At 41.0% G+C, this 12,600-nt stretch overlaps 1 protein-coding gene and 1 pseudogene across 1 annotated transcript; both read right to left on the reverse strand.

Annotated features, from left to right (window-relative positions):
- Positions 1-2,308: 2,308 nt before the first annotated feature.
- Positions 2,309-3,841, reverse strand: LOC122044174 (transcription factor IIIA-like). Its single transcript, XM_042604705.1, has 4 exons — positions 3,779-3,841; positions 3,424-3,669; positions 2,646-2,789; positions 2,309-2,497 (listed from the first exon to the last, which is right to left on the reverse strand). The coding sequence occupies exons 1-4, from the start codon at positions 3,839-3,841 to the stop codon at positions 2,309-2,311; spliced, it is 642 nt and encodes a 213-aa protein (XP_042460639.1).
- Positions 3,842-4,027: 186 nt separating this feature from the next.
- LOC122044175 lies at positions 4,028-5,703 on the reverse strand (annotated as a pseudogene).
- Positions 5,704-12,600: the final 6,897 nt, after the last annotated feature.

A 12,600-nucleotide genomic window follows, 5' to 3' on the forward strand; every position in this document is an offset into this window, starting at 1 on the left:
GAGAATAATAAAATCTATTGTTCATTGATATTTGTCCTAAGGATAATACAATATATAATGTTCAAAAGTACTTGGTCAAATGACTAATTAACAAATAATAGAATTATTCTAAGAATAATTCTGAGAATAATTATAACAGAATTATTAGAATAATCCAAATACTAATATGATTTGATTTGGTAATTTGATCCGGTCAATTTGGATAATTCTGTTATATCTCTTTTAATAAAATCTCTGAGATCAAAACATGATTAACAGCCAAGTGTAGGAGTACGAAGATAAAAGAGTATCTCTTCCTTTTCATCTTCCAACCCTTTCGCCTTCCTCTATTAATGGAGATAGAAGAAGAGTCATCTTTCTCTATAAAAGAGCTAGCGTCCAAGATAATTGGTGCATGGAGATGTTGATAGTTCTAAAGTATGAAAAATACATAAATACAAAAGCTGTAAAACTCACAGTGATGCCCCATAGTATATCTTGATCTTCTCTTTTCGTACAAAACGAAAAACTCACAGTGATACTCGAAGAAGAATATCAAAGAAGATATCGAAGAATAACTTGTCGTCGGAAGAACGATCACGAATAAATCGGAAAGCTCTTCAAGATTCCACGAGCTAAATCTCTCCTAATGGATGTTTTCCTCTTACAATCTTGTGTACACGAACGAACCTTGCACAGAGACCTTTCACATATGGGACGAACCCGACTTTGCACAAACCTCACACACAACAAGCTCCTGCAAAACTCCCCCTTTTCTTCTTTGGATTGGACGTATATATATAAGAGGAAGATGACTTCCTCTCCCTCTATTAATAGAGGAATTAAATGAGCTACAAGATGAAAGGGAAGGGGTGCCCTTTCATCTTCTTAACTCTAACATCTCTCACTCATTCAAGTCAATCCATAAAGGTCATTAGTCACAAAGACCATGTAAATCATATAGACTATATTGTAATCAAGTCACAAAGACCAGAGGAAAACACTAATTAGTCACAAAGACCAAGTAAGAACATTCAATCCATACTTTAGGGAAAATGGTTAGTGCGACAATAAGCACACTGAGTAATTATTGCTAAGAAGATTATTACACCTTACATAGTTGCTCTAAAGAACGAATCAGATACATTTTCATAATGACACATAGCCTCTCTCCTGGTGGTACATATTCGTTATCTAGGAAACATACAATCTTTCAATGTCACACAACCATTATCTTGGAGATATTCATGTCTTGTTATTTACTCAGATTAAATAATTTTCATTTACATCAATATGAATATCTCTAATCCCTCATAATGACTATGATGTCAAGAGCATGTTCCATATTCAATATTCACAATCATTTCTATACATAATAGAAATTGGTCGACGAGTAAATAATATTAAAAGATGCAAATCTATTTATTCTTCCTTTTTAGGTAGAATCTATTCATTTTAATCAATCGCTTTCCTACACTACAACAAAAACCTTCATAGACATCGGTTTTCCACCGGTGTCTATTTCATTTTCGACCGATGTCTATGAAGCCGATGTTAAAAGTCTGCCATTTTAGACATCGGGTTAAAACCGGTGTAGTATCACTTAACGACACCGGTCTTCGAATCAGTTATTAACCGGTGTAGTATCACTTAACGACACCGTTTCATCAACGGTGTAAAATCGATGTAATATTGTATGTTAATAACACCAGTTTTAGCAGCGGTAAATGACCGATGTAATATTAGTTTTGCAGCGGTGGAAAACCGATGTAATATGTATATTTTTTAACAGCACAAATTTGATTTCCGAAGCAATGAAAAACCGACAATAACAAAAAAAAATACACAAATATTCACAAATTATACAAATATTCTTCATTCAATAATATCCATAAAATACACAAATATTCACAAATTATATAAATAATCTTCTTATAACAATATCCATAAAATACCCAAACATTCTTTTTACATCAAAAGCTAGCTAATAGATATTAAAATCAAGGTAGAACATTCTTTTAACACATCAAGGTAGAACCGCACTTCAAATGTAATCTAGCATGCATTCAGCCCACTCGAACCGCACTTCATCAATTTCAACTTTGGAGTACTTGAGATTTGTAAACTGTAAAAACACATAAATAATATATTAGTAAACCAAGACAAAAAATCATAGTTGAAAAAGTAGTAAGAGCACCAGGTAATAAGATGACTAATTTGAATGCTTAAATTAGAAGCAAAACTCTGCTTGCACAAAACTCAAATTAGAAGCAAGGAAAAGAGTTGGGTAGAAGGGAAAATGAAACTCTGCTTGCACAAAAACAATCACCTATTCTATTTCGTCCCACCAGCAAAACTCTGCTTGCATCATGTTCCGGAGAACATTGTACATAAGCGTTAATGCTTGCTCAGGTGAAACAATCCTCTTCCTGCAGAAAGATCTGATAGAAGGACACTTTCTTTTCCGTCCACCTCGTGGCCGTGACTGCCACCGCTCGTCGATTTCTAGGAAGTCACCCTGCAACAAGAAGCTCAAAGCAACTCAGAATTCATGCAAACCTAGATTAAATATTTGTTCAGATTCAAACAAAATTCAAAATTGAATTTGCTAACATTTCAGATCACCATGTCAAGTCTAGTAGATAAATCTTAGACTAAACACTTACTTGAATGTAACTGTGCACACTAGATTTTTCATGGTTATCCCTGACATGCTTGTAGGGAAATTTCTTCCCACATTTAGAAAATCTACATGCAAATGGACGAAGATTTTGATGGACTGCTTTTATGTGTTGTCTGAGATTTGATACCTGCAAGGCGCAAAAACTATACTTTATAGTTACTAAATAGAAGATTGATTGCTTATCCAGAAATAAATTAAGTGATGCATATGAGAAGAAAAAAAGGGTGATCTTCCAATAAATTGTCCTTATCAACAAGTGTGCATTTATGCAATTAATAATGAATGTGGTAAAAGGTCATTTGAACATCTATTTTAACTGCCTACACACTCCAAGCCTCTGTTAAAAAAAGCTCAAATTACCTTTGATTCGTTCATATCTGATAATTGTCTTTGCCTAGGTGTTTTAAGCTTCTGTTAAAAAGGCTCAAATTAGACATCTCCATGATCTTTACCTTTGATCCATTCATATTCAATAATTGTCTCCTAGTTCAAGAACTGCTTCTAATACAGGAAAATCAACCTCAATAACAGTTTCAGCATGTCTTAGTCTCTTGCAAAGAGGTTAAGCTTCAAACAATGTCCTAACCAAATTCCTGATGGCGCACAAATTGGGATGCAAACATATTATGGTTTTATTTGGTCATGATTTTAACCTCATCCTATTAACTGAAAAAGTGCTACTAGATTGCCTCCAAATAGCAATTAAGCTTTGACGACTTGAGAGACAGAAAATCGATAACTACACAAAATTCAAGTCTTACATTTGAAAAGGTGCGTTCACAACCTTCAAAGTTACATTTTGTCCTCTCAGTCACCTCACTTGCTTCATGCATGTGTTCATGTCGTTTAATATTCTTCTTCAGCTGTTTTGCTCCACAAATCACATAATCAACATAAAGGTGAGAAGTTTTGATATGTGCTTTAAGGCATTCTGCATTTGTGAATGTCTTCATACATCCAGGTTCATTGCTAACGACTTCCACATATTCCAATATATAAACAAAATGCTAACATTGAATATATATTCCTTAATTAGCACATAAAACTTTGAACATGCTTTAAATATCTGAGACACAAGTTTCAATATGAAGATGAATTTGACATGCAATCGAGTACTTGATCAGAAATGTAGTAACGGTTTCTAGACAAAACAAGATGAAACCCATACTTGCGTAACATTGGTGGGGTGGAAAGCAAATAGCAATAGGAGCAGCTTGCTGCAATGACGAACACCAGAGCAATTTTAGATAGTTATCTAGCCGAGGTGAAAAACCAAACTTATTATTATCTTTGAATTTAGCGCCATCATATCCTTTCTTGACCTATCTCCTTTGTTGGTAAAATTTGGTTAAACTCCAAGTTGTTCTAAGAGGATTGGAGAGAACTGAACAACACCTGAAATTTCTCCCAATTGATGTTCTCCCAGTTAATTAACTCGGCATTCGGTGAAAGAGTGAAAAAGAGACCAATTCCCAGCACAAGCACCAAAACACTACCCTTCATGTAGCCAAAATTACGTGTTAACTTCATCAAAATTGTCTTGCAGTACTTGTCAGCTTCTTTGATGGATGCTACTTGGCTGGGGTCTGTGTTTCTTGACAGGGCATCTTCATTCTTTGATAGAGAAAATAAGAAGAAAAAGATTCTGATCAGCAACTAAATTTTGAAAAACACTGTGCAACTAAACCTGACCACATCTAGATACAAGTGCAACAAATAAGTAAATTTATCATATCATGCACACGATAGATGCCAAGGATGGAAATCCAAAAATCGTGAGCTTCCAATGACTGAACTTGGACAAGAAAATTAGAAATATTTGATAGTAGCTATACTTACTTTAGCCCTCAAATGCTTAAGTGTTACTTTGAGAGTGTCGGGGGAAATTTTGGTCGAGTAATTTCACCACTCAGTGGAGAGTTTTCGAAGAACAATAATTGTCGCACCAACATTCTCTACATAGAGTTTTTCCTTCATGATACAACAGTTAAAGCAGTTAGAAAGGTTTACAAAATAATAAAAGCTATAAATAGCACGTTTGAAGAACAACTCACCCACTGTTTATAGCACTCAACATTCTGAGTCAAACACCAGATGAACAAATCCGTCGCTTCCTTTGTTAGCTCGGAATTATCTGTATATAAGTTCCATGTTAAGTACAGTCATACTATGAAAACATCAGCCTAGGACACATAATAATGCAACATCTCAATTATACTTTCTTGAATCGCTTGGATGGCAAAAGGCAAAAGCTATTGTGATGCTTGCTTTGTGGTTTTGGTACCAGAACTAGTAAGAGCCAACTCTTTTAGAGTAGGATAAAACGTCTCAAATCTTTCAGTTGCCTGCAGAAAGATATATTAGGAACTCATCGTAAAATTTTATGCAATATGGAGATCTTCCATGGAAATAGGCAAACCTTGACTCGAGCTGTAGAAGCAGGAAAAGTCACCCGCATGAGTAGATCAAGTACAGCAGGTGGTACTATGCGTTCCCCCTTCGGAACAGCGCCATTTAACAGAATAGTTTGAGCTTTCGGTCCAGAGAGAATCCTGAAATAAAGCCAGAAAGTAGCTTTTGACTAAAGCAATAAATAGAAACAAAAGGATAAGAGTATCAGCATTGCCTCATGACAAACCTTTCGACCAATTGCAGCACCAAGTCCCTAGACTATGGGTTCACATTTGATTTTCCACAAACTACAGGAAATAGGAAATGCGACCAGATGTACATGCCGACAATCAGATCGACTGCCCATGTCGCCGCTCCACCGCCTGCCTTGAACGTGCATCGCCTCGTACCCCTCCCCCTCGAACCACCGCTCCCGCTCCAGGTGGCGGCAAAGGGGGAGCCGTCGGAAGGGCGCGGACGAAGGCAAGGTCGTGATTACAGGAGAGGTAGATCTGGCGCAGAAGGGGAGATAGCGGGAGGGGAGGGATAGGAGGAAGTAAGTCGATGCCCCTTCTGTGTACGAGCTCCTGGATCTCGGTGCTGTTCTCTCTTCCTTCAGATTCCCTCACGTTGTCGACCAACCGTGCCATGGTGGTCGTGGGCGTCCTCTCGTTGTTCGGATCTCATCGGCCCCTACCTTAGCCGGGAAGAGCGAAGAGAGGAAGGAGGAGGAGGAAGAGAGGATCGGACGAGGAGGCAGAACGGAACGTCAATCCAGGAAGGGGTGTCGATCGAAGGGGAAGAAGGAAGGGGCATCGATCGAAGGGGAAGAGGTAGATGAGGCTTGGAGGTTTAGGTTTAGGTTTAGGCTGAGAGAAGGTGTGCGATATTAGTTTAGGTTTGGAGGGAACTTTGTGAAGTGTTGTAAATTTTGGTTGGTGGAAAAATTAAATTATTTTTTTTTGGTTCATTAACACTGGGTTTTAAAAACCAATGTCTATTAACAAAAAAAAGGCGCTCATAGACATCGGCTAAAAAACCGATGTCTATGAGTGAAAATCTGCGCTCATAGACACCGATTTTTAGAAAAACTGGTGTAAAATACTCAAAGACATCGGTTTTTGCTTAAAACTGTTGTTGTTCCACCGATGTCTATGAGGGTTTTTCTTGTAGTGCTAGTTATGCTCCATAGACCGAATCATCCATAGCTAATAGGAAATATGCTAAAGTAGCAGACATTGATTATAACTTCAAGTAGACAGCTAAATAGTCACTAAGGATAAAATTGAAATTAACTCATAATCTCAAGGGTCTCATATAGTAGAGAAGCAAGGATCCATTCTCTTACTACCCTTCTTGTCACCATAGCACATGTGGTATGAATCACATGCTACGATGTTATTCTCTTTACTAAAAAGAGTAGCTTTTCTCAAATTTTAACATCGTACAGATTTTGATCTAGACATACCTAATGTCTAATCTTGAATTCAACATATGAATTCCAATCTTGCCTTGGGTACATTTACTCCGATCATTACATAAATGATCTTATCTTGACATAATTATCAAGGCGATCTTAACTTATAGGTATGCCTCTATTCACAGCTATATAAGTTATCTCATAAGTAACAATCTTACCTCGATTTATACTTAACAAATAGAGATGATTGTCCATGTGAGTGGACTAATCTCAATCTGCTAACATGCTCATCGAGACTTTAATCCAAAATGCAATAATATATACACTAAATAGATCATGATATTGTACAATGTGTTACATTTTACGAAGTCACAAAGTCTGACCATATCCTTGAAATGACTCTTTAGTCAATAGTTTAGTAAAAGAATCTGCAAGCATAGTACATGTATGGATATACTCAAGAATTATCATTTTCTTGTCCACAATATCCCTTACAAAATTATGCTTAATTCTATATATTTTCCTTTGCTGTAATATTTGGGATCCTCAACTTGACTATTACAATACACTATAACAGGACTCCCACTATCCTCAACAATCTTCAAATGCTTCAGGAAACTTTTCAACCAAATAGATTGTTGCACAACTGATGCGCAAGCTACACAGCTTCCATTGTCGACAAGGCTACACAAGCCTAATCATATAGCTTCTATTGTCGACAAGGCTACACAAGCCAAGCCACATAACTTCCATTGTCAACAAGGCTACATAAGCCTGCTTCTTGTTATTTCATGAGATGGCGCTACCATTTAACAAGAAAGTATAGCCAGATGTGGATTTTTTGTCATTAAGGTCCCTCACCCAATTTGCATCTATGTAACCAGTCATACTTATCTTAGATCCTTGAAAACAGATACATAATCTGTTGTCCTTTTGAGGTATTTAAATATCCTTTTCACCGCTTTCCAGTGTCTTGATATTGGGTTTAACTATAAACGACTAACTAAGCTAACATCATAGCTTATATCAAGATACGTACACAACATATTGTACATCAAACTATCAATAGAACTAGCATATGGTATTACCTTCATTTTGGCTATTTCTTCAGGAGTCTTGAGATATAATGTTGCAATATGACATATTGAAGTGTTGTAGAATCTTAGCGATATAAGCCTCTTCAGACAAATCCAAAAGTCTTTTTGATCAATCTTTCATGATCTTCACTCGTAAGATGTACTTAACATCTCTTCAAAAATAATACTCTCCATTTGGGTATATCCTTTTGCAACTAGTCGAGCTTTGTATCGATTAATCGATCGATCCACTTTCCTCTTGATTTTGAGAATCAACTTATTCCCAATAGCCCTTCGGCCCACAGGAAGATCAACTGTAACCCCAAACTTGATTCTTTCTCATCGACTCTATTGCCTCATCCATTGCAACTTACCTTTTTCTCTAACTGGGCATCTTAATGCTTCCTCAACCGTTTGAGGTTCATTGTGTCAATCGAGAGTGTTATTAATGTCTTATTCTCAATATCAAACCATTTATGAGGTTTAATCTTACGAATACTTCTTCGTAAGTTGGGTTATTGAGAAGTCAACTTATAACTTGGCAAATCACTCCCATTGGGTTGACTAGACTCAGGCATCTCTTTTGACACCTCTCTTGTCGATAATATATCATCCTTTAAAAAAAACACTTCTATCAACATCACCTCGGTTGAGGATTCTATTTCGAGAAAAATCGCATCTCTTGAATTTATTTCGGAGATGGTTCCATCTAGTTGCTCACCTATGAAAACATAACCTTGGATGTCTCATGATACCTGATCTGGTGATAAGGGCTTACTCGTCAAGGGGTTATGGCCACGGTGGAAGTCAAAGTCTAAGCGGTCAATATCCATGTATTGATGGCCGGTCGGACAACTCACTCACCCAACCGGGATAAAGAAGTACCGATCAGATATCACCACAGCCCGGTCAGGCACCGACCTTCCAACGCTTAAAGCAAGACATACGCCGACCGGCTGGCTCGCTCAGACTTACCTCGAACCTCGGAGCCAGTGAAAAGGGATCACATCACAACGGAACGCTAACAATGGAATGTTGGCCGAGCGGCCAATTCGCTCGGCCGAAGGGCTAGACCACCCGAATGGCCAAGGGTTGGCCGAGCGGCCATCTCGCTCGGCCCACTAACAGACAAAAGGAGGATCAGCTGATATCCTCGTGGGAACTCGCGCCACCGATAGACGGCATGGTTGGCGGCATGGACAGACAGAGGATCATACGATGGAAGCTTCCACTATTATGTTAGAGATATACCGGGGTCTTTGAGGTATGGTGTCAGGGACACTTTCCTGACATGTCTTTTCAGGGGAAGTTTTGAAAAGTGTGCATGCCCCGAGAAACATGCACGCACTTCCCCGGAGCCCTATATAAAGGGCTCCAAGCTTTGACAAAGGTAAGCACACTTTACTATAGCTACTGTTACTCTGCTTCTTTGCTTCCTCGCTTATATATCGCCGGAAACTGACTTGAGTGTCGAAGGGTCATCGTCGGGGAACCCCTCCCTGGCTCGGTACTGAGGTTGTTATAGTTGTAGGTTCCTTCAACTAGGAGTCTATCAACAATCAATAGGATCGCCGCGTCCCCCAGCGTCCATCGCCTCGACTCTCGGACAAGATCAAATTTAGCATCGTCTGTGGGAACGCACCTGTATCCGAGCAAAGAAGATGGAAGAAGCTGGACGACTTCACACTGTGATGCTCACTCAAGAGGAGCTCGATATGTTCGTGCAAGCTCAAGTAGCCAAAATAGTCGAGCAACAACAACAAAAGGTGATAGCCGATCGGCTGGCACAACAAGCAACATTAGCGTCTAGGGGTCGAGCGACACAAGAGGACCGGCCGGAACAACTCTCCATCTAGGGACAAAATAAAGGGCCGACCGGCACCCATGGAGAGGCACCGCCTGCCCCAATACCATTCCACCGGGCTTTGTTCCAAACGCCCTCGGAAATCGCACAGGTGAATCAAGAGTGAAGATCTTCTTCAGATGAAACGCCCGTTCGGGACGCCCGAAAGGGAAAGACACCTCAAGGCGATAGATCTCCTGAACAGATCAATCGCCAGATCTCCGAAGAGATACTGCAGGACCCTCTACCAAGACACTACGCTCCCCTGGCTATTGGAGAGTATAATGGGTCGACCGATCCAGACGACCATTTGGGCAAGTTTGACAACGCGGCCACCCTTCACCAATACACAGATGGGGTGAAGTGTCGGGTCTTCCTTACCACACTCTCTGGCTCGACATAACGCTGGTTCAGGAGACTGCCGGATGGATCGATACAAAGCTTCAAGGATTTTTGAACAACCTTCCTACATCACTTTGCAAGCAGCAGGCGCTACCAGAAGACGAGCGTCAGCTTGTTTTCTTTGAAGCAAGGGTCGAGAGAAACCCTCCGAGCGTACATACAACGCTTTAACTAGGTAGTAATGGATATCCCCTCGGTCTCATCCGAGACCATGATGAATGCCTTCACACAGAGGCTTGTCGAAGGGGATTTCTTCTAATCGCTCATCAGGAAGCCGCCCCACGACTACGACCACATGCTCAAGAAGGATAATGAGTATATAAACATGGAGGAAGCCCAGGCCACAAGAAGGAAGGAGGCGTTAGCCGAACCCACGGTGTCGACCGAGCAACGACCGTCGAACAACCACTAACCGCCGAAAGGGCTAAGAGCTGAAGGTCGACCACACCAGGAAACAAGGGTGCATGCCATGCAGCCGGAACAGCATGACAACGTCGCACATCAGGCGAAAAGAATTGGGGGCGAGCTGTGGAAGGGGGGTGCGGAAGTAGTTACAAACTTCAAGAATAAAGGGGTGGATTAGGAATTGAAGGTCGACCACAAATTGGTCTCGAAAAAGATAAATAATGTCGGTCGACGGATTATTTGGCCGATCGGATGAATCGACCAAGATTAGATCATGGTTAAAGGGGAGCTCAAAGACATTCCTAAGGTTCTCGGCGTCACCCGCATCAAATCTGGTCTCCATGGTACTGTACCAGAGACCAAGAGCAGGGTCAGACGGTCGAGAAGAGCTAGCCATGGTCGGAAAACAAGAACAGGATTTTGATAGGAGGACAAAAAGCGCGATAAATTTGAGAAAGAAGCGGAGATTTGAAAGAACTACGAGAAGATTGAAGAAGGCTTACATAGAGCAGGAAAGGTTGCCGTGAACGGAGAGGGGAAGACGAGTAGTCCCTGGAGCAACTGGTCATGAATCACCGGAACATTGAGCAGAAAGCAATGGTAAGGAAGAAGTGTTGGAGCAATATAGGTGCCCTAGGTTTTGATGTTTGGACAAAGATTTAAGTTAGGTTTATTGTTGTATTTGATATGCATTGTGAGTGTGTAGGATATAGGTATAACAAGGAAAGTCCAAATGTGATCTTGGCAAAGGAGGAAAGTCCAAAGATGAGTCTTAGCGGTGTAAGTCTAAGCATGTAGTCTTGGCAACGTAAGTCCAAGTGTGACTTGGCAATGGATGAAGTCTCGGAGGTGAGGAGCCTCTTGGCAAAGGAAGACCCGACAATATGGATAAGGCCAAAGGAAGCTCCAGAAGGCAAGACGTGAAGGATGGGGAGAAATCCGAGGGATGCGAGACTGATGAAGGAGGCTAGAAGGCTAGGTCTAGGTTGGTCGGGCGAGGACGAGTGCTGAGTGATTGTCCTCAGGGTAAAATCTCGTGTTTAGGATTTACTGTAGTAGTAATATAGCGACACTGTAGCAGTACTGTTACGACATTGTAGCAGTCGACTGGTAGCCGACCTTTGGGTAACGGTCGACTTCACTTAAAGGACCAGTTGACTGGTACGTACACCAGTCGACTGGCAGCGGAAAAATAGCTTAGTGTTTTCCTCTCGAGCTCTATTTAATAAAGCTCGGGGTGCTTGGGCATGGTTGATGAAATAGAGGTGGTTACCCCCTATTAGTAGTCTTCTAAAGCCTCTAAGCTCTTCTTGTGATCTAAGAGTGTTTGGATCAAGGTTGTGGTGAGGTTTCTCTGTTAGGAGACTGTTGGTGCAATATTCCCCAGGTCAAGGTTGACCTAGTTTGACTGAGCTTGAATTGGGTCAAGTTCGAGTCTTAATGTTTATGTTTTGATGGTTTGACAATACATGTTTGACAATACATGTAGACAACACATGGAGATTGCAGGTGCAATTGTTCATGTGTGGAGATTGTGATGGAGAGTCAAGTAGGTCAAGGTTGACCGGATACTTGACTAGAAAATCCTAGTGAGTGAAGCCAGGTGAAAGTCCTAACTTGGAGGTTAGGCAAAGGAAGTTCTGGTGAGTGAAGCCAGGCAGAAGAAAATCCTGGTGAGTGAAGCCAGGTGAAAGAGCTAGTGAGTGAAGCTAGGCAGTGAGGAAATCCTAGTGAGTGAAGCTAGGTGAAAGTCCTGGTGAGTGAAGTCAGGCAGAGGAAAATCCTGGTGAGTGAAGCCAGGTGAAAATCCTAGTGAGTGAAGCTAGGTGAAAGACCTGGTGAGTGAAGCTAGGCAGAAGAGAAGTCCTAGTGAGTGAAGCTAGGCAGAAGGGAAGTCCTGGTAAGTGAAGTCAGGCACGGGGAAATCCAGATGGGTCAAGGTTGACCAGACATCTGGTGAAAGTCCAAGTAGGTCAAAGGGATTGACCGGATACTTGGCACGAGGAAGAAAAGTCAAGTAGGTCAAAGGGATTGATCGGATACTTGGCAAGAGGAGAAAAGTCCAAGTGGGTCAAAGGGATTGACCAGACACTTGGTGAGAGAGTCCTAGCTGGTCAAGGGTGACTGGATGCTAGGTTTTATGTACCAACAAGTCATGGTTGACTGGATGTTGGTTTAGGGGGGTTTGGACTTGGTTTTGGGCAAAAACCAAGATCTGGATCGATCAACCGATCGATTGGATCATGCCCAATCGATCGACCGATCGATCGGGTGAGTCCCCGCGACAAGCGTTATCCCAATCGATCAGTGGATCGATTAGGGAGAAGTGTCGCGCGAACAGAACCCCTCTGGATCGATCAGGCGATCGATCTAGAGGTCCTAATCGATCAGTGGATCGATT

The sequence above is a fragment of the Zingiber officinale genome, chromosome 2A (genome assembly GCF_018446385.1).
Source record: "Zingiber officinale cultivar Zhangliang chromosome 2A, Zo_v1.1, whole genome shotgun sequence".
Classification (NCBI taxonomy): domain Eukaryota; kingdom Viridiplantae; phylum Streptophyta; class Magnoliopsida; order Zingiberales; family Zingiberaceae; genus Zingiber; species Zingiber officinale.

Bases quoted from the DNA above. Each gene is read 5' to 3' on its own strand.
- LOC122044174 (XM_042604705.1), bottom strand. From the start codon at position 3,841: ATGTTACGCAAGTATGGGTTTCATCTTGTTTTGTCTAGAAACCGTTAC. The intron at 2,790-3,423 runs GTAAGACTTGAA...TGCGCCTTGCAG, and splicing joins GTGAACGCACCTTTTCAAAT to GTATCAAATCTCAGACAACA. The intron at 2,498-2,645 runs GTAAGTGTTTAG...TTCTTGTTGCAG, and splicing joins GTGTGCACAGTTACATTCAA to GGTGACTTCCTAGAAATCGA.